The sequence below is a fragment of the Tiliqua scincoides genome, chromosome 7, assembly GCF_035046505.1.
Source record: "Tiliqua scincoides isolate rTilSci1 chromosome 7, rTilSci1.hap2, whole genome shotgun sequence".
NCBI lineage: Eukaryota > Metazoa > Chordata > Lepidosauria > Squamata > Scincidae > Tiliqua > Tiliqua scincoides.
Genome location: NC_089827.1, coordinates 5,405,392 through 5,428,263, shown reverse-complemented (window position 1 = coordinate 5,428,263; position 22,872 = coordinate 5,405,392). Strand labels below are relative to the sequence as shown.

The 22,872-nt window shown below is 41.5% G+C and overlaps 1 protein-coding gene across 1 annotated transcript in view; it reads right to left on the bottom strand.

Annotated features, from left to right (window-relative positions):
* The window catches only part of TBC1D22A (TBC1 domain family member 22A), a 98,520-nt gene that overhangs the window by 4,136 nt on the left and 71,512 nt on the right, over nt 1–22,872 (bottom strand). The window contains exon 12 of the mRNA XM_066634138.1: nt 14,446–14,541. Coding sequence (XP_066490235.1) covers nt 14,446–14,541 — 96 coding nt within the window. The remainder of the gene's footprint in view (nt 1–14,445; nt 14,542–22,872) is intronic.

Below are 22,872 nucleotides of genomic sequence, written 5' to 3'. Positions count from 1 at the left end.
GTATAAGTACCCCTGTACTTCAACCCCTGCTAATTGGGTAAGAGGCACTTTTTCAAGTGGGTGCTCCTCTTTTTAGCAGGGGGAGAGTAACTGGCCCATCTCACCCCAGCAGTGTCTGTTCTGGTGGCTGTCTGCTGGTATTCTTTTGCATCTTTTTAGATTGTGAGCCCTTTTGGGACAGGGAGCCATTTAGTTATTTGATTTTTCTCTGTAAACCGCTTTGTGAACTTTTAGTTGAAAAGCGGTATATAAATACTGTTAATAATAATAATAATAATAATAATAATAATAATAATAATAATAATAATAATAATAATAATAGTAGTAGTAGTAGTAGTAGTAGTAGTAGTAGTAGTAGTAGTAGTAGTAGTAGTACATAAGTACACTGATTTAAGAAAGCAAACATACCACAAGTGATCACAATTCAAAATCCAAAATAAGAAGCAACAACAAATTAGCAGCTAAACTCTCTCTCTCTCATCTCGAATTTTTCTAATTCACAGTAGTTTCTCTCCACTTAATTCCTGCTACTTTTCATTTAAAACATTTCTTAGGGGCCAACCCTAAGCCAGGGCAGTGCCAGCGGGTGGCACGCTGCCCAGGCAACCCCCATTGTGCATGAATTGGAGAATCTGGGGCCATATGTAGTAGACACGTCATAAACCAGTGTCGCTTATAAACGCCTCCTGCTCACTTAACAGTCTCATTTCTCCTTTCTATTCAGTTTACAAAACAAAAAACAAAAACACACACTGATAACTTGCTGATTGACTCAACACTGAGCTGATTAAACCTTGGCAGTCCTTTAAAATCCTGAAGGTTTAGTGTAAAACTTCCTTACTTTTCTTAGTGGTTACTCAATAAAATAGCGGTCAGGATTATTTTTTACCTAACAGACCCTTCAACACAGTCCCAAAGTTACTTGCAAGCCAATTGCCAATAAAAAGAACAGTCTTATTTTTAACCTTTTACTTTTCATGACCTTTTAAGCCAATGGATCAAACAGAACACAAGCATGATTCATAGAAAAGATTAAACTATGGGTAGACAAAAAAGGTCAGTCCACACACCAATGAGAATGGCGATACCTCGAAAGTGTATATGCTTTTAAAAACACAAGCACACATTTTAATGTATCTTAAAAACCCATTTTCTATTAACTTGATCCTCTGCCTCACAAAACCTATTTTGTTCCGGGTTTCATGTGGCACACCTATGGTGCCTTTCAAATGTCACCACTCTTTAGAACACATCAGTGTGTTGAGAGCTAGAAATAGGCAATTTGTGATATTTCTATTCATTTGCCTTAAAATTATCTCTGATCTCACGGATGTGGTTCTAGAAACATTTCAAGCCTCAACACCAAATGAATCAGTAAATGTAGTCTCCTATACTTGATTTCCTTGACAATTCTCTTATTAATCTGGAAAAAAAAAAACCTTGTCACTTTCTGGAAGACTTGGCCTCTAAAAATAGAAAAAAAATAAGTGATAGTTCTATAGGACTCAACTGCCAGCATTTAAAATTGGTCTGCTAGGGCTGACAGTTCTCAACATGGTGAAACTGAGAAGGTGACACTTTGACAGGACAATCTTCCATTAATCTTTTGATAACATAGAGAGATGGCATTGCCCATGTGACTAAATTTCAAATTTTTCAGAACAAACAATTTCACGGAAGGGAATGCATTTAAGAAGGAGAAAATAATGCTAACAAATTGAGCTCTTCTGTCTCTTTTAATACATCACATCACATACAAAATGGATTTGCAGAGCGCTGTACAGCATATTTTTGAGCAGCAAAATAGTTTAGTTCCTATTGGATAAATGGAATCCATCTACCTACAAGATATTCTCACCTTTAAAGGCTATTTATATCATATGTTTGCAAGCAGGCTGGCAGACAAGTCTGTTCTACAGCCCACTCCTTTTAAGGCTCTCAGAGGGCCTTTAGAAGGCCGGGGGGGGGCAGTTCCATGCTTGCCTTGGGGCAGCACAGTGACCAGGACTGCCACTGAACCAAAGTGGTTTTCCACAGAAGGCCAAAGAAATCCCCATGCAAGAGAGTCAGTTTGCTGTTCATTAAGTGCTCAAAGCAGGCTCAGTGATCTGGAAGTGAAAATGGAGGGTCAACATTCTACCAAGCTCGTGCCTGATGCACCAACTACCCAGAGCACACATACAAGGGTAGGCATGTAGGTAGAGATATCTGTTTCCAATGAGTAAGATGTAGCCTAAGATTGTTGGCATCCTTCAGTCTCGGAAGACTATGGTATCGCACTTTGAATGGTGGTTCTGGAACAGTTTCCTCTCCAGTGCGCGAAGCCTGGGTAAAGTAGGTATGGAGGATAGACTGTTTCCCATGCAGCAAATCCTCCCTCTCCACGTCACTGAAATGGTCCAATAGAAAGGCAGAGGCCAATATGGTTGGTTCCAGCGGCGTCGCAGGAGTTGCCAGAACGTGACTGTGTTCAGCCATGAACTGCCTCAGGGACTCCGGCTCCGGATTTTGCCTCCAGGTTGACTCCTGAAGCCTTTTCCATAACTGGATGTAGCCACAAGGCAGTGGAGGTTTGGGATCAGAGTTTTCCTTCTCTCAGATGAGCTGCCTTCCCAGGCTAACGAGGGTTAGGCTACCCCCGGTAGGTAGCCGGGGGTAGGTAGCCTAAGATACACCTCTACGTATAGGTCATAATGTCCATAGCATTAGAGGAAAGTATGTGATAAGGGTGGACTTTTCAATCTTGAAGCTTCATGTGGTCCTCCAAAAAGGGAGTGCGTTTCTATGCATATTCAGAAGTCTCTCATTCATGTGCTCAAAGATAGGAAGAGATTTGCTGCCCTGTGAAAAATTCTTCAGGATCATCATGAGCCCACCAGGACTTACAACAATAGACAATCTGTTACAAATGCCATTTCTGGGAGACCTTTCACATTTAATTTGTTTACAACCGGACGAGAAAACAATACACATTTATAATTTTGCTTATGTTCAGTCTTGCTGTTGCAGTGTGACAATTTTGAGATGAGATAACAAAATCCTTCTGCGCCAGCACAAAGTAAACCATAGGAGACTAGAGGCAAAGGAAAAGGAAACTGCTTCTCTTCCATCGGCTTGTCTGAAAAGAAAGGCATCTGTCAGCCCACTGCGTTTCTTACTCCAAAAGCTTTTTTTTTATTTTTGGTTTCCACTTGTACTTAACTACCAAATTCAATCCAAGCTGCTGATAAGAGGACACCAGCTCCTTTGATTTTTCATCTTCTCTGGGGGCTACACACTGATAAAGCCAATAATTGACATTGTTATGCAGTTTCTACAGAAGAAAGGAGCATAGAAAGAAAACAATTTTCTTTTGAGTGAGCCGTCCCCAGTGATGGCTATGAATTACCGGCTAAACAGAACTGCTGCAGGGACATTTAAGATGGGTAGGTCATGTAAATTGTTTGAGCAGTCCAAGTTAGAATGCTGTTTTCCCCCTTCCTAAAAAGGACTTTTCTACACTGAAATTCTTCTGTGGCAGCTATTAAAATAGTTGCATATACCGGTTAGCAAAAAAAAAAAAAAGTTATGTTGAAGTTAACCAAACCAGGCTTCTGAAAGAAAATTGTGTATCATTAAGACTATCCGACTGCCTTGGAAAACACAGACAAAAAGAAAACAAGTGTTCTACTCTTAATCATGCCTCTCAGTTTTTGCAAGAGCAGACTTCAAATTAATATTCTAACAATGTGTCTTATGGTTCAATCCTATTCCCCACCAGCCCACAGAGTGTGCATGCATGCTATCGGGGGACAGGGGGACGGGACAGGACCAGATAGCCCAGGGTATGATCAGGACAGCCTCTTTTTCACTTATCTCCCTGTAGGCTGCCTGGCTTCCAGTGGGTCTCCTCAGACCTCTGCTAGCATGCTCTGCCATCACAGGGAGACCATAGGATTGTGCCACAAGGTGAGTTTCCCAGAATACATGCACAGTCGTGGTCAGAAACAGGATGGACAACATGGTTATTGGGCCTAACTTAAGCTTCTATCCATATAACACATGGCTTAAGATATTATTTACAAAATCCAGACAGACTTAACCACAATTCACACAGTTCAGTCTGTCAATGAAAAATAGTAGCTCAATAGGAATGCAAGAATTATATCCTCAGCTGGAAAATTTAAAGGGCAAAGAATCTCAGGGCTTCTTTGGCTCAAAGCCCTTTTTCATGAATCCAAATCAAAATTCTTTTGTTCTTTCATACAGTCCACTGCCCTGAACCAGAGTCCCCATAAAGGATTCTTCCTTTATCACTTCAACAGCTGAAAATTCCATCTGAAAAAGGATGTGTTTGGGGAATGTGCCCCTGCTGACATGACCAGAGAAGCCCTGGCAGGTGAGAGAACTTCATGCTGGAGATCTTGCAGTCACAAATCACTGGACCTGGGTAATGAGCTCTAGTTTTATTTAGGTGCTCTATATTGCCTCTTCAGCAGTTAGGAGAGACTACTTAACCTAGAATGGGTGGAAATGTCTCAAAGCACAGCATCACCAAACGGTTGCAGAATGTTGTTCGTGTCTCGTAAATCAAATCTGATTGACCTAATCTGAATTTTCAAATCAATAAGAATCAAATTCACATTGCCTAAATTAACTTACAAGCATTCTGCTCTACCACAATTTGTCACTAAGCTATGGCACTTTGATTCCAGAACTGCAATTCTGCTGGTATTCTATAGCAGTGGTTCCCAACTTGCATACCCCGCGGCAGTCCCTCATATTAGCCCTGCAAGGCATTCCAACGCCAGTCCTGCAAGGTATTCTAATACAGACCTCCCTTTTTCCGCCATTATTCAATTCTTTTTCAAGTACCCCTAAAAGTCCTGGCAAGTACTCCTGGGGGTAAACGTACCCAGTTTGGGGATCACTGTTCTATAGGTTGACAGTCTCACTAAATCCTCTCTCCAGAGTCACTGTAATTAAGATTACAACCTGCTTTGCGTGTACACAATTTGGCAAAGACAGGCAACAGCTACAATGCTAAGTGCCTTGCTGCCAGTCCTTGCATTTGTCCTATCGACACAGCGCTTACGGTTTTCCCACACTATATGCGGACTTGCCGAGGTCAGCTCCCGTAAATGAGGCAGACACCACACCTCTGCTGAAGCTGCAGACAAGCCTAAATGATGCTGCGTATCACTGTCTAATGCACTTTAATACAACAAGGTTGGCTTAGCACTGCTGAATGCTGAGAACAAAGCTACTGTTGCTTCCCTATTAGATATGCATCTGGCTAGACAGAACAAAGTGGAGAGTGCAAACTAAGGAGAGTCCTGAGTGTGCAAAGTCTCCAGGGTTTTGAACACGGAGGCCAGTCAATCTATTATGCCAGCCATTAGAAGCGGATAAAGAGGAACCCCTCCAAGTAACTGGCGACAAAACTCCACTCCATTTGCTTTACACAGACACACCTAAACAATCTGGTACTTATTCTCAAAACAAACTATTAGGGGGCATTTAACCACCTTGCCCATTATCATTTCTACAGTACAATCTCGTGCACACAGTTTCACTTGGCAAGGCAAGGCAAGGCCCTCTCACTTGGGCAGCCCAATGCTATCCCCTGCCAGTCTAGAGATGCAGCACTACTGATAGAAACTGTGCTGCATATTATTTTTTTGAGTGGCAGCAATCTATCACTTTCTGGTGAGGAATTATGCTGGCCCAGGGAAGGTGGTAGCCCATATACAGCAAGACTGCAATGAGGCACAATAACATGCCTGTACCATCAATGGAGTGTGAATTCAGGCCATTTCAGGATGGCTGGAACTCCTCCAAACATCACAGCACCTCATTTATTTCTGCACATTTCTACAGAGATAGAAGGGGTTGCGGCACAAAAACTGGCAAGCCAAAAATGTCCCACCTGCTGAGTCATGCTGGCAATTCGTGCTGCTATCCCGCTACGTTTATGCTGCTGTCACAGTACGTTTATGACAGGACTTTCATTATGGCTGGCCAAAGCCAGTACATAAATATAGAAGATGAACTGCATGTCAGGACAAACCAAGTCTTGCAGCCCTGAATTCCCTATCTGCAATTTCAACGAGAGGCAATTCTATCAATAAAGACATAATACCAAGTCTAATCTCTCTCTCAAGGATTATACCCATTTCATAGGTCCGCCTACAAGACACCCATAGCTATGATTCTCACTAACATTAAAGCTGCCTTCATAGTAATCCTCTCCTAGTCAAAACAACAGTATAAGGTTGTGTTTGCTATGTGAGAACACTGGCTTATCGGATTTTGCTATTTCTTCACAAAATTTGCCAAGGAATATTGAGAACTCTGTCATAAACTACCTTGTGTAAGAGCTGAATGGTACAAATGTGCTTAACTCTGTTTCCCAGGTGGGAGGACACTTAAGAGCACAGACAGAGACTAACCTTTAATGCTTGAAAGAACAAGCTAGTCAGATGTGATCAAATAGCCTGAAATGGCTGAACTTTCATTTAAAGTGGGCTCTGGCCTTACATGGAAGTGAGATAAAAATAAGGTAATGGCTGACCCGACTGGGTTTAAAACTATACAAAACAGGCGGCTATGCAATTTTGCCACAATGCGCTTGCTTCTGTGGTTAGCCTAAGGGAGCAGAAAGTTGTAATAATTATTGCAAGTTACAGAACAGCAGTGGATGCTTAATAAAATGATATTTACAAGGTGGCGATTTGAAGAAAAAGGAGGGACCTGTTTTATGGCCATTGTATGGCATTGTTACACAAAGGGAAATGACTGTGGGAAAGCACCTGAACTTGCTTCAGTCCACTTGCTGTTACTCAATTGAAATATGGCTTCTATAAGCTATGCTACTAGCCCAGTAACGCAAGCTAAAAATATGACTCCACTGAGGAAAATGAAGGTTCAGAAGCATCCAGTGGCTCAAATGAAAAGTGAAGATATACAGTTGGACCTTGGTATCCACCGAGTGTCTGATCCCTGATACTTCCCTCCTCCCCACAGATAGCGAAACCCATGGATAACTGAATCTACAGGTCAGGTCCAGTAGGCCTGTCCAGTAGGCTTTCTGAGGCCGGGAGGTCAAATGGGGCCATTGGAACTTGCCGAGTCAAACCTGCGGGTTCTAAACCCACGAAAAAAGAGGGCCCACCTGTATACGCCACATAGCCAAAATGTTCAGTAATCCAACTTTGTATGTTGTAATAGGAATGCTCTTGTGAATCATCTGCAATGTTCTTGTCAGGGACAAGCCTGTGGGTTGCATCCTAAGTTCTGAAAGTCAGGACTTAAGTCTCATTATATCAAAGGAATTTTGTGATGTTGAAGGAGGTTAGTCACTAATAACTAAACTTATGACACAACCCTATGTCTTTTTGTCCCAGGAGAAGGACTCATAGCTGTTTGGAGAGGAAGAAGGTTGAAAAGGGGGGAAAACGGGGCAGAGCTGGACTGGCAACTGTGTGGAGAATCTGTAGAGAGAGGACTTGACAACTGTTAGTCAAAGTATAAAAAAAGAATGAAGAATTGGGAGGCAGTCTTGCTGAAGATTTCACAACAGCTCAGACACTTAAGGGAAAATCCCAAAACAGAGGCCTAATTACTACCCAATACCTAGAGGAAAAAAACAAATACACTATATGAGGAACAGCAGAAGCTTTGTCAAACAGCAAGTGAAACACTGTACTCATGTATCAGAGTTTATCATAGAATTGTGTTTAAAATTAGAAGAAGAAACTTTACTTATTTTCCCACATTTTTTACGCAGTTCTGTCTCCAACGAGCTCAGAATGATGCACATAGTTCATTTCCTCCTTTGGCCCACACAACAACCCTGCAAGGTAGGTGAGGCTCAGAGATAGTGACTGGCTCAAGCTCACCCAGGAAGCTTCATGACTGAGCAGAGAGTTGAACCTGGATCGTCCAGGTCCAAGTCCAACTCTCAAACCACTACATCATCCTGGCTCTCTTAGCCATGTGTGCCTATAGGGCAATTGTGACTTCCACACTGTGAAGATTCCATATCGCATCGGCAACGGGTAGACAGGAGAAACAGGAGAGAGTCCAGGGTTATAGTTACTTCCCACAAAAATACCCAGAAAGGAGAGGTGATGGGATGTAGAGTAACTTCCACCTACCTGTTACTTCGTTCCAAATGTTACTGCTGTAACATAGGATCTCAACCTCAAAGCTTTATCAACTTAGATACACATGTGTACTTGTTTGAGAGTCAGCATTTTAACCCCAATTGTATAATATACTTTTATTAAAATAAAAAATAAAAAGAGATTTCCATGTTAGGCTATTTCCTCCCACTACTCTGAATTACTGCAGTACCCCTTGCTACAATATAGAATTCCTTGGTGAATTCACGTTTTTAAATCACTGCAATTGCTCCTAATTTATTCTACTCTTCTGCTTTAAAATTCATGATGTTGGCTAAATTACATATTTTCAGATCACTGGGGGCATTTCGCTAATCAGGCCAATGTTTATAGGAGCTCTAATTTCCCCCAACATGCCAGCACAAATCACTACTACCATGGTAAATAGGAGGAATAGTAACTATTGCTTTATTTTATTTTCACAGTCCTATTTTATTATTGGCTTGGCTTAATGCCACTTTGTACATTTTAAACCATCTTTGTTACGACTTTTAAAAAAGAGGATGAATGTTTTTGCTCGCTATCATGAAGTTCAATTTTATGTTCTGGTTTCTATAAACACAAAAAATGATCAAACTTTTCCCTCTTTCAGCATTTGAAAAGAAAATCAATATGAAACACTCTTCAAAATTGCAATTTACATATGAATAAAATATAATTGAAATTTTATTCACTAATCCTCAAATGTCAGAGACTCTAAAACAGCTCTGTAATGTCTCCATTTTTATCATAAAAGTAATTTTGTGAAGAAAATACTTAAAAACCAAAGGAATGTATAAGCAAGACTGAATCTCACAAAGCATAATAATTAACTAAACATTTTGGTGAAAAACAAGTTTCTACTTTTAAGGAAGCTTAAGATGAGAATACCACATGACAACTGAGGCTAAACAGTGTCCTTAAAGTGAATTAAAAGTATTCAGCTATGAATTTAAGAGGTATTTATACCAGCAAACCTATTTTAACTGTGGAGGAAAGGCCTGTTTATTTTAGGAGAAGTGATGCATATGGCATGGTGGACACCAGGAGGAGACAAAAACCATTTGCTTAATAATAAATAATAAACTTTATTTATATCCCGCCCTTCTCCCTAAAAGGGACCCAGTTTTATTTGCTTAAAACTAAAACTAAAAGAGTTTTATTTGCTTAAAACTAAGCAACATATTGCAAAACTGGGACAAGTCTGGGACTGTCTGAGGAAGTAAGAGCTGTTCTATTTTTCTTTTGAAAACAGCTACAATTTACAAATAATAATAATAAGAAGAAAGAGCCCATCTATGATGGGTCTAAAGCAGTGTTTCCCAACCTGGAGGTCGCATACCTCCAGAACAGGCTTTTGCTTCTGGGACATTCCCAGAACATACTTCCAGCCTGGACTTCCAACCTGGAGGTCGCATACTTCCAGAACAGAACATTTGCTTCTGGGACATTCCCAACCTTAAGGAAGGTAACAACCCAACCTGGGACCTATGGGTGCCATTAATTATGCACTTCCAAGTTTTGCTGCCAAATAAGGATAAGTAAAAAAAGGTTTCTTTTTTCTTCTTTACCCACACTTGGTGGCAATGAAACCTGGAAGTTCTGTATTAACGGTATCTACGCGTCCCCAGTTGGTTCGCTACCTTCCTTAAGAAAGTAGCTCCTACCCAAAAGTTGGGAACTGCTGGTCTATAGACTAGTCTAAGTGATCCACATGTTTGTCACTCTTGGAAACATTCTGGGGTAATGCAACACTCACAAGCCAGGGTCAGCTAGACTGACTGCACCTGACACTTAGTACTACACTCCATCTCTACAACAAAACACCATCTCTTTCTAGACTCATCTTCATAACAAGAGTTATGAAGAACTCCAGTGATTATCAAACCATACTGTCTCTTTCTCCTTGCCATTATTTCAAGGGTATCAACCTGCAATGAATGGGTTCCCCCTCAAGTTAATAGAGTTACCCCTATTTGAGTGCAAATTGGTTTAGTTTGAGTCAGCTTGTACGTCTCTTCCAGCCCGACCTCAAAAATGTCCACAGGAGCAATTTAGCTAGAGGAAGTATTGGACATGCTAGAAAATCTGGATGCGCCTAGGTGAAACAGAGAGCCAGGCAGGAAATAGCCAGCATCCTGCTGAGTGTGAAATTCACCAGCACATTGGTCCAACCACCTGATCATGGTGAAAAGATGGTCAAGGAATCAAAGGTTCCACCTTTAGACCAGCCTGAGGGGGGACATGATTGAGACATACAAAATTATGCAGGGGATGGACAGAGTGGATAGAGAGATGCTCTTTACACTCTCACATAACACCAGAACCAGGTCACATCCGCTAAAATTGAGTGTTGGGAGAGTTAGAACAGATAAAAGAAAATATTTCTTTACTCAGCGTGTGGTTGATCTGTGGAACTCCTTGCCACAGGATGTGGTGATGGCATCTGGCCTGGACGTCTTTAAAAGAGGATTGGACAAGCTTCTGGAGGAAAAATCCATTACGGGTTACAAGCCATGATGTGTATGTGCAACCTCCTGATTTGAGAAATGGGCTATGTATCAGAGTGCCAGATGCAAGGGAGGGCACCAGGATGCAGGTCTCTTGTTATCAGATGTGCTCCCTGGGGTATTTGGTGGGGCCGCTGTGAGATACAGGAAGCTGGACTAGATGGGCCTATGGCCTGATCCAGTGGGGCTGTTCTTATGTAATCTGCAGCCAGGAATTATTCATATAAGGAGCTGGCTAGTTTGAATTGGGGCATGTTTTTGGCTCTGGCACATGTATCCAGTAGGGCTAACCATGGCCTTTCCACTGCACAGTGCCTCTTCAACCTCCCCCAGACGTGAAAAAGGGAATTGCAATGTGCAAGTGCTTCTCTTAGCGGACAAATCAGTTTAGATTAGAAAATTGCATTAGGATTTGTTGTTTTCAGTTTTACTTCCAACTTTAAGACTTCCCTAACTGAACTTCCCTAATTTTGCCCCTTTCCTATTCCCTTTCGATTTTTGCCGTTTTAAAAAAGCTCTAGTTATAAGACTTGCCATTTCTTTCTGCCTAGAGCCAAGAGCTCCCTCTCCTTGTATCTGACACCTGTTCTGGTCTGGTCTGTTCCTATCCAGGGCAAGTATGGGTGCTAAGGAGTTCAGGAAAGCCTGGTAAGTTGGCTCCCTTGAATCAACCCTCTGGGCACCAACTTCCGCACTTAGGAAATCCTAGTCTTTTTGGCTTATCCAAATGGGAGATAGGGAGAAAAGGCCAAATTTCCTGATGGAAACAAATCTACATATTTTGATCTTAAAAATATAAACACACACACGGGGTATCACAGTGACATTCAGGTCGCTGGGCAGATAAGCAGCCCTTACCAATAGTAGTGATTGGGAACTCTTCTTGTCCTGCTAACAGGGAGGCAAAACGGTATCACACTCAGTGAGGAACAACAACACCTTGCTCTGCAGAGGCAGGTGAAAGTAAATTTATAAACCCCCCCCCCCGATACAGCTTGTTAAAAAGGGGCAATATTAAAATTCCGCGTATGTCCTCAACTGCTGTGGCGAATGCAGAATCCGACGGACATGTTCTCCAAAGGAGAAAGCAATGGTAAGCAGAATCACATATCCAAATTTAATAGCGGAACTAATCAAGAGTGATAACGCAATTGGAAATGTCAAATTATTTGACTCGGCAACAGGTATATTTGCTAGTATTCATGTCCTGACTGATTGGGGGGGGGGGGAAGAAAAGTTTATTGCTACAGCTACAGATTTTGTGGCGCTTCACAATGTAGGACCACTAATTGCTAAGGATATGTTCCTGTGCTCCTCAGAAATGAATTCAGAATGCAAATGCAAGGGATGGGCTTTTTCCTGAGGGGAGAATTACATTTTGCTCAACCGAACACTGATGTAACAGCTGAGTTCGAAATGACCCACATGCAGTGCTATCTCTTGCAAATGCATCCAAATGAAAGTAACCGAGGAAAAGCTGCAGCTATTCATGCCGAAATATTCTGCAAGACCCAAACAAACTTTACTCTGCACAGTTCACTTTGTTTCCTTGCACCTTCCTTCAAAAGACATTCTCGTCTGTTATTCATGCCTTATGGCTATTGCCTGGACTTCTTATTCTGGGTCAGTTCCTTCAAATAGCACAAGGAAAATTATTTTTGGCAAATACAGCCACGCAACATGATATTAGCCCATATTAAGCATGTTGCCTCAATGAAAATAAAATCACTAATGGCAACAAAACCCTTTGTCAGCATTACACATTCTCCCATTCCAAGAACGCATTTTCTGGGGCAAACACCAAGAACTGACCAATGACACTGAAAGGTTAATAGCACAGACCTAATCATAACAGAAATATTCAAAGTTTCAAAAGAAAGTCCACTGAAATCTGCATTTTATTAAACTGATGAACACTGCAGGAATATGGCATAACATATTATGCTTTATGGGATTAAACTGCTAGGATCACAGACTCCGCGGGCTAAAGTGAGTTTGAAAGTGAAATCTTGTGTATGCTAGTGTTAGTGGAATGATCCTCAAAGCCTGGAGGGACACATTAGATGATACAACTTTTGTCCTTTTCAATCCTTTGTTTTCTTTCAGAGAACCTTTTGACCCCAAAATTGCTCTAATTGCAGCAACTCGGAAACAAAGTGAAGTAATATGCTTCTTAGGTTGCTATGTTACAGTGATTATCTAATTAGCTACCTGGCTGAAGTGAATAGTAATGGCAGCATTTAAAACAAATCGATAAAATACATCCAATCAGTTCTTGGCAAGCCCCTCTGCAGGGTTTTATAAATGCAGGCTTTGAAAATAACCAGTCAAAAATATGCTTGGGCAGCTCCACACAGGGCTTGCAAACTGTAACTGCTGACACATAAGACAATCTTTTAAAGTAAGCCCCTCTAATTGGTCTAGAAGACAAGTTCCAGTCTCTGGAAGGGTTGATCAAATAGAAGTTAATATAATAAACCATTAAAACTGTTTTTGCATCTTCTCTGAATGCAGACATAAGCTAGAAATACAAGTTTGTTGAAACCGTCTGCCTTGTACAGCAGTGGACTCTCCCCTGTGGTGGTTTTCAAGCACAGGTTGAACAGCAATCTGTCAGGAATGCAGTAGAAGTTGCCTGAACTGAGCACGGGGTTGGACTAGATGACCTCCAGAGTTCCTTGCAACCCATAACATTATATGATTCCATTTAAAAAATAAACTTACGGAATACAGTTCAGCCAAGAGATAGTGAACTGCACTGTGGGCATATTAAAAACAACAGATATTCATAAAACAAAGGAGAGAAAAAAATCATATCAGTTGTTGCCTGAACTCCGTATTTCCTTATATTAGGACTTTTAAATTGCTTATCTCTCCATGCAGTTACATCAGTTCATTATTTGTTAAGGAGTTACAACCTTCAGGTAAGCGTTAGCGCAACTTAAAAAGGCCAAGGCACTCAAAGCAGGGAGCTGCTAGACGATTTCATTGTCGAGTGAAAGGAGGCACTCCCTTTAGGAGCTGCAAGCATCAGCCATCCCAACAGGTGGCTATCCTTTTCTTCACTGCAGAACTGTCTTTCCAATTCTAATTCGGTTTTCTGAAAGGTGGATTTAATGTAGAACATTTCCTAAGTCCAGTACAATCTGAGTTTCGTGCAAGATGTAAAATTCATTTAATTTACATCATGTATGCTTAGCTGATCACAAGGCTAAGCGATTACTACTTTCATATTCACCCCCATGACTCTGACTTGCTGCTCATTTCTCTGGCTACAGCTGTAACTGAGATTTTTCATAGAATTGAAGAAAACAGATGGAACCTCACCTGTACTTTAGTAGGAGACTCACAGTTGAATTCTACCTAATTCCCTGCATGGAGATACAGTGGGCACCTCCATAGTATCCTACAGGGGAGTTATGCCTGCTGGAGATCTCCTCAGGGTAAAGGGATATTTGCCCCTTGCTCCAGGATAAGCCTCAGCAGCCACTATGGGTCAACTTGGATCTGTGACATATATCTTCTCACATGCATCAGTTCACTTTTTGTACCTTGAGGGTGACAAAGGGCATTTTCTCCCTTTGCCTACTTGCACGCTAGATCTGGAAATCCCAATGGGCCAAGTGAGCTGGGTTTCTACACAACATCTAACTGCTTTTATTGTCACTGTCCACACACGTTTCCCCTGGAATAAGTCATGCTGGTACTCTGTGGACTCACAAAACGGTTACACTGCTAAAGTAGGTAGCTTTGTTCTGAGTCATTCCACCCCAAAGTTAATATTTACTTACTTGGAAGTCTTTTTCCTCTAGGATCTCCTTCTTCCATCTGACCAGAAAGGCAGCGCAAACGTACAAGTGGAAGTGAGAAAACCCCTCTGGTTCAGACTGTAAAAAAAAGAAAATTTTACAGATGTGATCAGACATTGACAAGAATGTTAAGATGACATCCTGCCATTTTTCTAGTCACCCCAAAATTCATCCCCCACGGAGGCAAAATTGTGCTTTTAAATTCAGTTACTAAATCAAACTCCAGAAACAAATCCCAAGTCACCTTTGCTTTTGGGAGCAGACAACAAAATTGCTCACCAGTGAACAAAGTTTCCTCCCCCCCCCGTCCTATTCAGTTATTCAAAGGGATTACTGAAAGTTTCAACAAGCAAGTTTATGTAGTAAACACAACAACAACAACAGTATTTAAAGAAACAATGATTGCCAACAGCAGATGTGAAGCAAGGGTAACAACAACATTCCCTGGTCCTCTTTAACTTGCACTACTAACAGCATAATCCTATGGGTCTACTCAGAAGCAAGTTCCATTATGTTCAACGGGGCCTATTCCCAAGAAAGTGCAAATAAGTCTGAATTCTTAGGGCCCAATCCTATCCAAATTTCTAGCGCCAGTGCTGCTGCAATGCAGCCCCAACGTAAGAAAACACGTTCCCATATCTTGAGGAGGCGTCTGTTACTGCCTCCCCACCACAGGATGCAGTGCATGCCCCACTGGCACAGCTGCACCAGCACTGGAAAATTGGATAGGATTGGGCCCTTAGAGATTTTCAAAGCATTAGACGCTCCTAAGGCTACTTTGAGGGAACTCTGTATGCAACCATAAATGGCCACAAATGTGCAGGCATATGCAATTAAAAGGCAATAGGTTTGATCCAGGGATCCAGGAATGGAAAGGAAGTAGCTGCTAGCGCTGTTCTGAACAGCAAAAGTTCATGCAGTACTAAAATCAGTAAATTCTATAGCAATGCTCTTGCTTCCGGACGTAGGAGGTTCTTTTCAATGCATAGATAATGCAAGGCGTAAGACAGCCCATCTTTGAGTAAATGACACCTTTGGGCATGTAAGCCAGTGAGAACTCATGAATGGACTGATCCAATTAGGATGCAAACTGAAAGGCTACACAGACAGGTGCAGACAAGAACAAAAGTTTTCAATTACCTAGTATTATCTACATGTGTTTTTTTAATACAGTTGGACTTCAGTATTTGTGGGGGTACAGTCCCAAGGGGTTCCTGTACCCAAGCCTCAGAAGGCCTTCCAGAGGCCTTAGAAAGGCACTTCTGGTTTTCACACACAGCCGCCAGAAAGCCCCCTGGACACGACCAGAAGGTGTTCTGGTCATATCTGGGGGGGGGGATGTCAGTGTGGAACTGGAACTTACACAGCATAAAATTCAGTTCCAAACCCATGGATAAAGAGAGCCATGTGTACTTTAAACGAACCAAAACTCTGAGACTGTATCTGTTGATACGAATGCTATCAAATACAGTCTTCCTTTGAGGTTAAGCTGTAGTGCTGAAGCTGAGCAGAACTAGATCTGGTCAATAATAATAATAATAATAATAATAATAATACAGGTATTTATATACCATCTTTCTTGGTCGTCAGACTTTAATTCAAGGCGTTTTACATAGGCAGGCTATACTAAATCCCAATAGGGATTTTTACAATTGAAGAAGGTTCTGTCTTTCAAGAACCACAACATTTCAGATGGATCTTTTATTATCTGGTATCACATTCTGGCCTCCATTTTCCTCCCATACAGGCTGACAGCGGCCAAAGAGCAGGTGGAATAACTCGGCATATGGAATAACTTGGTGATTGAATGGTTGCTATGCACACCACCTTGAGTTCCATGCTGAAGGAAAGACAGGATATAAACATAGTACATAAAGTGTGCCAGCAGTTCACTGGTGTGTAAAGTAAGGCTACAAGTACTATCATATTAGTTAACACTGATCTGCAGGTTCTAGGTTAAAAAAATCTGAAGTTATTACTGCATTTCTATCCCACCCTTTCCCACATCACACAACTCAAGGCAGCTTACATGGGGTTCCTAGGGCAGCTATTTTCAACCACTGTGCGACAGCACATTGACGTGCCGCAAATAGTCCACAGAGGTACCTTGGGAGTTTGGGGAGGGTCATTGATTAGTCGGAGCCGTCCCCCCCCCCCCACCAGCAGCATGGTGTGTCTTGTCATTTGTAAAGAAAGTGATGGTGTGCCTTGATAATCTTAGCATTCTGACAGTGTGCCAAGTGATGAAAAAGGTTGAAAATCGCTGTCCCAGGGGGTCAACCCAGGTAAAAGAGACCTTGGTAAAAGAGCTTGGTAAAAGAGACCACAACAGTGGCCCCTGAAACAAATGAGAAATTCTGGTTCTGGCCAGTAGGGGAACATGTATTTGATCAAAGAGAAAATGATCTGTGAGTGAGTGAGTGAGTGAGTGAGTGAGTGAGTGAGTGAGTGAGTGAGTGAGACAGAGAGACAGAGAGACAGAGAGAGAAAACAGCGAGTGCAGAAAGCTTTAACTTAGCAAGTGCAAATTCTGGCTGGTTGTCCTGAATTTATCCTGGAAACAGCTTCCATGTAGGTCTTTCAACCAAATGTGTCCCATTCTAAAAAGGCCCATATGAAGATCCTTAGGTAAGAAACAGTCATCAGCTCCTCCAGATTTGGGGTGACACTGTACTGTATAAATACTCTGCTCCTTCATAGCAGGTTCCATTAGAGATCGGAATTTCTGGACTAAGCTAGAGAAGAACTTGAGCACAAAGTTCACAAGAAGCTTCTCAGTAACCTTTACAAAGAATCACACAACCATATAAAGGGTTCGTAATTTAAAACAGAAAGGAGAAAATTGCAAACCATGCCAAAGATCTGAATGCATTTCTTGATATTTTCCTTTCATGTCGCTTTCCAATGCTGTTTTCCTAGGCTCCATAAATTAAATCAAAATAGGCCTAAGTATTCAATTCATTAAAGGAAAAATGCATATTCCCTTTAGATTTAAGAATTCATCATGGTGCAGAGATAAAACTAGGCTACAAAGTATTTCAAATGGATAGTCTTGGACAGTTTTGAAAATTGAGCAAAGCACCTCATGCATAATTGCCTTTCCTAACACCTGCTACCTATTATAGCTTTCCATTTGCAGCCCCTGAAGTTACAAGCGGTTTCATCTTTAAATGTATAAAACTGCAGGCCGGTAGCTAAAGGCTGCTTAAAAATCAAATACAATGACCTTGATTTAAATATTTTAGCCAAAAACACTTAAGACAGATGTACAGCCTTCCAGAAGACTTATTCTGAACATAATAGGTGTGACTCGGAGCACATCATCCTCGAACCATCTGTCATCATCGATAAAAATCATTTATATGGTTAACATCACAAATATCACGTTGCCTCGCAAAAAATGTTTATCGCTCCTGTGGCCGAAACCAAAGCCATTATTTCAGAGTTTGCCCCCAAGATCTCATGAATTAGTTAGAGGTCGACTATGGACCGGGGGAATAAGGAACGCAGTAGTAAAGCAGAAAACATTTTGTGGTTGCATTGTGCCCCACTGGTGGATAAGGAAATATTATCTATGTAATATGGTTTAATGTCGTATCAATTTACATTTGCACCAAAGCCAATTTCCCTGCTATATTAGGAGATCTTTAAGCCAGACCACCTAAGGGGTCAACTCCCAGACTCAGGCTACAGACTAAGTGGATTATTTCTAATAACTTTTAAAGTAATAACAGTTTAGACCTGGGATATGAATCTTAAAGACATCAAATATTAACCATATTCTTTCAAGTATTTTTATAGAACTACACCATTGTGGTTATTAAATATTCAATACAATAACCATATCTGAACAATTTCTTGTCATCAAAAATTCCAACCCTCTAAAGAAAGAAAGAATACTTTCTGGGGACGCAATTTTATAAGACTGTTTTAGTAGGAAGTTCTAAGTTTGAGCCAAAACATTTCATGAGTTAATCATACTCCAGAGGGCTCCAAGACCTGCAGCAGCAGCTTAGCCAGGGAAACACAGGGGGTTCACATGGAAAAGCTGTGTGCGTCTCACCAGTCAACTTCTTAATCGCTCATCAATGGTGCTAAGCCAGGAAAAGCTAAGAAACCAGACAACGGACAGATGAAATTCCTCTTTCACTGCCTGTCGCTGAGGGTGGTGGCAGCAGGGAGGACTCACATTGGGTCTACTGCCTGGTTTCTGGACACTATTGGGAGAGGATAACTGGCACAAGCCCTCCAAAGCATGGAGGGAGCACATCAGTGGGAGCCACTGCAGTTGCTTTTGCCCCAGAGTCCCTCAAAAGTTGGAGCTGCCACTATGGCCCACAAGATGGCTCAAATAACCTTCCTGCCATCAGCAAGTCTGAATCATTTAATCCCAAGAGTTTCACCTGAGGTGCTTCCCTTCTTTTGCACCAAGCCAAACAGCAATTTTGGCTCCTTGCGGTTTCTTAGATGATCAGGAAGCATGAATATGTTTCTTGCTCAAGAAGAGGCAAAGTGGTCATACACTGCCATGTACTGTGGGTTTTCTGCAGAAGTAAGTCAGCAATTTCAGCAAAGTCAGCAAACAACACAGTCCTGGAATGTGCTGGAATCCCTAGCATGTACGCACTACTGAAACAGAGGCGCCTGCGTTAGCTCGGTCATGTCGTGAGAATGGATGATGGCCGGATCCCAAAGGATCTCATCTATGGAGAACTCGTTCAAGGAAAGCGCCCTACAGGTAGACCACAGCTGTGATACAAGGACATCTGCAAGAGGGATCTGAAAGGCCTTAGGAATGGACCTCAACAAGTGGGAAACCCTGGCCTCTGAGTGGCCTGCTTGGAGGCAGGCTGTGCAGCATGGCCTTTCCCAGTTTGAAGAGATACTTGGCCAACAGTCTGAGGCAAAGAGGCAAAGAAGGAAGGCCCATAGCCAGGGAGACAGACCAGGGACAGACTGCACTTGCTCCCGGTGTGGAAGGGATTGTCACTCCCGAATTGGCCTTTTCAGCCACACTAGATGCTGTTCCAGAACCACCTTTCCAAGCACGATACCAGAGTCTTTCGAGACTGAAGGTTGCCAACTACTAAGTCAGCAATTCTGTAACTTTTGGATTTTAAGTCTTCTGCTTAAGAGTGGCATATCATCATCAATAAATATCACATGGAACAAAAGTTGAATAAATAATCATGAAAATATTCATGACTTGATCTATACCATAGCATTCTCTTCTTTTGAGACATCTAAGCGCCCCATCCTATCCAGCATGGGCAGCGCTGTATGCTATGGGGTGGGGGGGGGCAACTGGGAGTTTTGGAAGCAGCAAGGGAAGATATTTCCCCTTGCCCGTCTGATTGCCTATGGATCTCCGCAGACTTGCATCAGCTGTACAGCAGGAACAGGTCTAAGGAGAAAAAGTGGGTCGTGTCAATATCTACATGAAACCTCTATAAAAATAAGAGTCTGTGATGCATGAACGCAATACCTTTTTGTAACCACTTGTGCTTGTAGGTTCTGGCTCACAGGAGGATGGACATATGAGCTCAGGCTTATTTTTGGAACCCTGGCACTGTATACAACATACATGCTGACTGTTTATATAAACAGTAAAGAGTAAGACTATAATCAGGAATCTCACATCCTTACCTTTGCATTGCGCTCAGCATAATAGTTTGATGGAAGTTGCTTCCTATACCCGTCAGCAAATTCACCTGCTAGAGATTTTTTTTGACAGGAATTGAGTTAAATTCCTTTTTGGCTTTGTAAAAAGATGGTAATATTCCAATACCTGAGACTGTCAAAACACATTATGGAGTCAGACGGTAAATATCCATAATTCTTATTCAAGAATTGGCACCAAAGGATAACGTGTCATTTAGTGTTTGGTGGGTTATACAGTGTTGCCTTTGAAATGTAATAATTATTCCCTCCCCCCAATAAGCCACTAGGCACGAGAAAGTCACCTCTGCCATAAGTGATCATTCCTCTAGGGAGAAGTATAGATATTCCCAATTGTTAAAACTGCTTCCACCAGTAATGACATTCATCAGTGATTTTCTTGTGCGCTTTTACGAAGGTCTTGCCATTTGACTGCAACCAGCTGTAAAGCTCCTTTATTCTGTTATCACATCCGCATGAGGGAATGAATGCCAAGGATTCAATAGTCCCGTTAAGGAAGCGGAGTCACACTCCTGGAATAGCAATGAGTTGACTCGATTGAAGGCATCCCTTTCACGCTCCTTCGCTTTTGCAGAATAAATGCACAGGTGACCAAAAAAAGAAAAAAAAAACCTGCTCAGGTACAGATGCTGTGGCAGATATAGAAGAATATAAAAAAAATATCAAGTTGAGCATGTCACTGAGTTTAAAGAGAAGGGTCTGAAGTTGATATAAATGATGTAGAATCATAATAGAGATACAACTGACAGTCCTCATTTTACAATTGAAATGGGGCAAAGGAAAAAAGCCCAGGATGAATACTGATCCTATCAACAACAAAGCATTTAGAATCTCAGCATTTGGGCTTGCTGAAACAGTGCATCCTAAAATATTTTCAGATCTCCTTTGAAAAAGATGGGATGATCGAAGGATGAACCTTCACTATTCCAACTAAGACATTCGAGATGGGTGACTTATTGGTTAATTCTTATTTTCTTCCAATGTTTACAGCTATGCAGGCAAGATGACTTGGTCAGCAGGATCAATTTTTTAAAGTTATGTATCTGAATTAGGAATAACTGGAACTGCGATGGATAACCCAGTTGCACTGGCAAGACAAGCCAGATCTTAACTGGATACCAACTTGCCTGTAAATCTGAACAAGTACCAATGACATGGGGAGAGCTAGACAGAATGTGTAACAGGACATTTGACTGACTGTGGCTTAGGTTTGAAGCCTAAATTGATGATGTCACTCCCGGCCATCACTTCCAGGTTAATGACATCACTTCCAGTGGGAACTGACAAATTGTCATTCTAAAAAGTAAGTCAGGGTGCTAAAAAGTTTGAGAACCACTGAACTAGAGCCATTAGCCAAATAGAATTTTATAACTTTGTAATATTGCCCAGAAGGCATTTATGGTCTCTTAGTAAAATATTCTAATTCTTTTCTATATGATAAGTATAGTACATGGTAAACCAAGTTAAGATGTTCAGGAAGCAGAAATAGCAGGGCAGTATATCGACCAATGAAGGCAAGTTGGGGAGGATGCTTAAAGAGGAAAAGAAAGATAAAGAATTACTGGCACAGTAATATGGGAGACAATTTTCAGGAGAAAGATGACTATTCCTGATTAGAGGGGACAGGAAAGGAGAAGCATTATTTGAAACATGATCACAAGAAAATGGCAGTTTAACAGCTGCTATTCTAAAGTTATTCAGTTCCCAGTTTGTACCTTTTATACAATCTCTCTCTTGCTCTCCCCCACATGCACATTTTCACCTGCCTACCTCTCCTGAGAGAAAAACAAACTGTAACCTGTTCTTGTTGTAAATGAGAAATCATAACATTTCTGGAACTTCACTGAAAGTTGCTATGGAATTTTTCACACACGTACTATGGAGTACTTGCAAAAAAAAAAAAACATTTCTCCAGAGTCAGGAACATTCTTGACGGCTTAGCAAAAATGAGGCAATTCCACTTTCACATACTGCTAACTGTTCATTATGAAAAAGAATCTCAACATATTTCAAGGCTTCCAAAGAACTGTACGGTTGCTATTTATCTGCAGAGTATAACAGTAGTTATAGAGGAAGCTTTATATTTATCAAGTCTGTTTTATATCATGATACTGTTTTTTTTAAAGACTGTTTTGATTTTGGACTATAAGATGTGCCTCTTTTGATAGTTAAATGTGGGGGGGGGTGTTTTTTTTTTTGCGGGGGGGGGGGAAGTGATGCAATTGCATTCGATAAATACAAAGTATCCTGCACATAATTATTACATTTTTATTACATCCTTCACTCAAGGAGTTCAGAGAAATGAACATGGATCCATCTTTCCCTGTCCCATTTTACAATTCAGTGAAGTAGGCTACACTGACACACACACACACACACACTAACTGGCTCAGGGTCCAGACCTATCCAAATTTCTAGCACTGGTGCAACCACAGTGCATTCCTGAGATAAGGGAACAAATGTTCCCATACCTTGTGGAGCCCTCTATGACTGCTTCCCCACCACAGGATGCAATGCACACCCCATTGGCACAGTTGCACCGGCATTGGAAAACGGGATAAGATTGGGCCCTTAGTGGGTTCACACAGTGAGTTCCATGTCTAGGTGAGATTTAAACTCAGGTCTCTCTCACCTAAGGCCAGTGTCATATCCCCACAGCCCCCGCTAGCTCTCCATTGTATCACTTCTTATAAAATATTAACTACAGAAGTTAACAAAGTTGGTACAAAA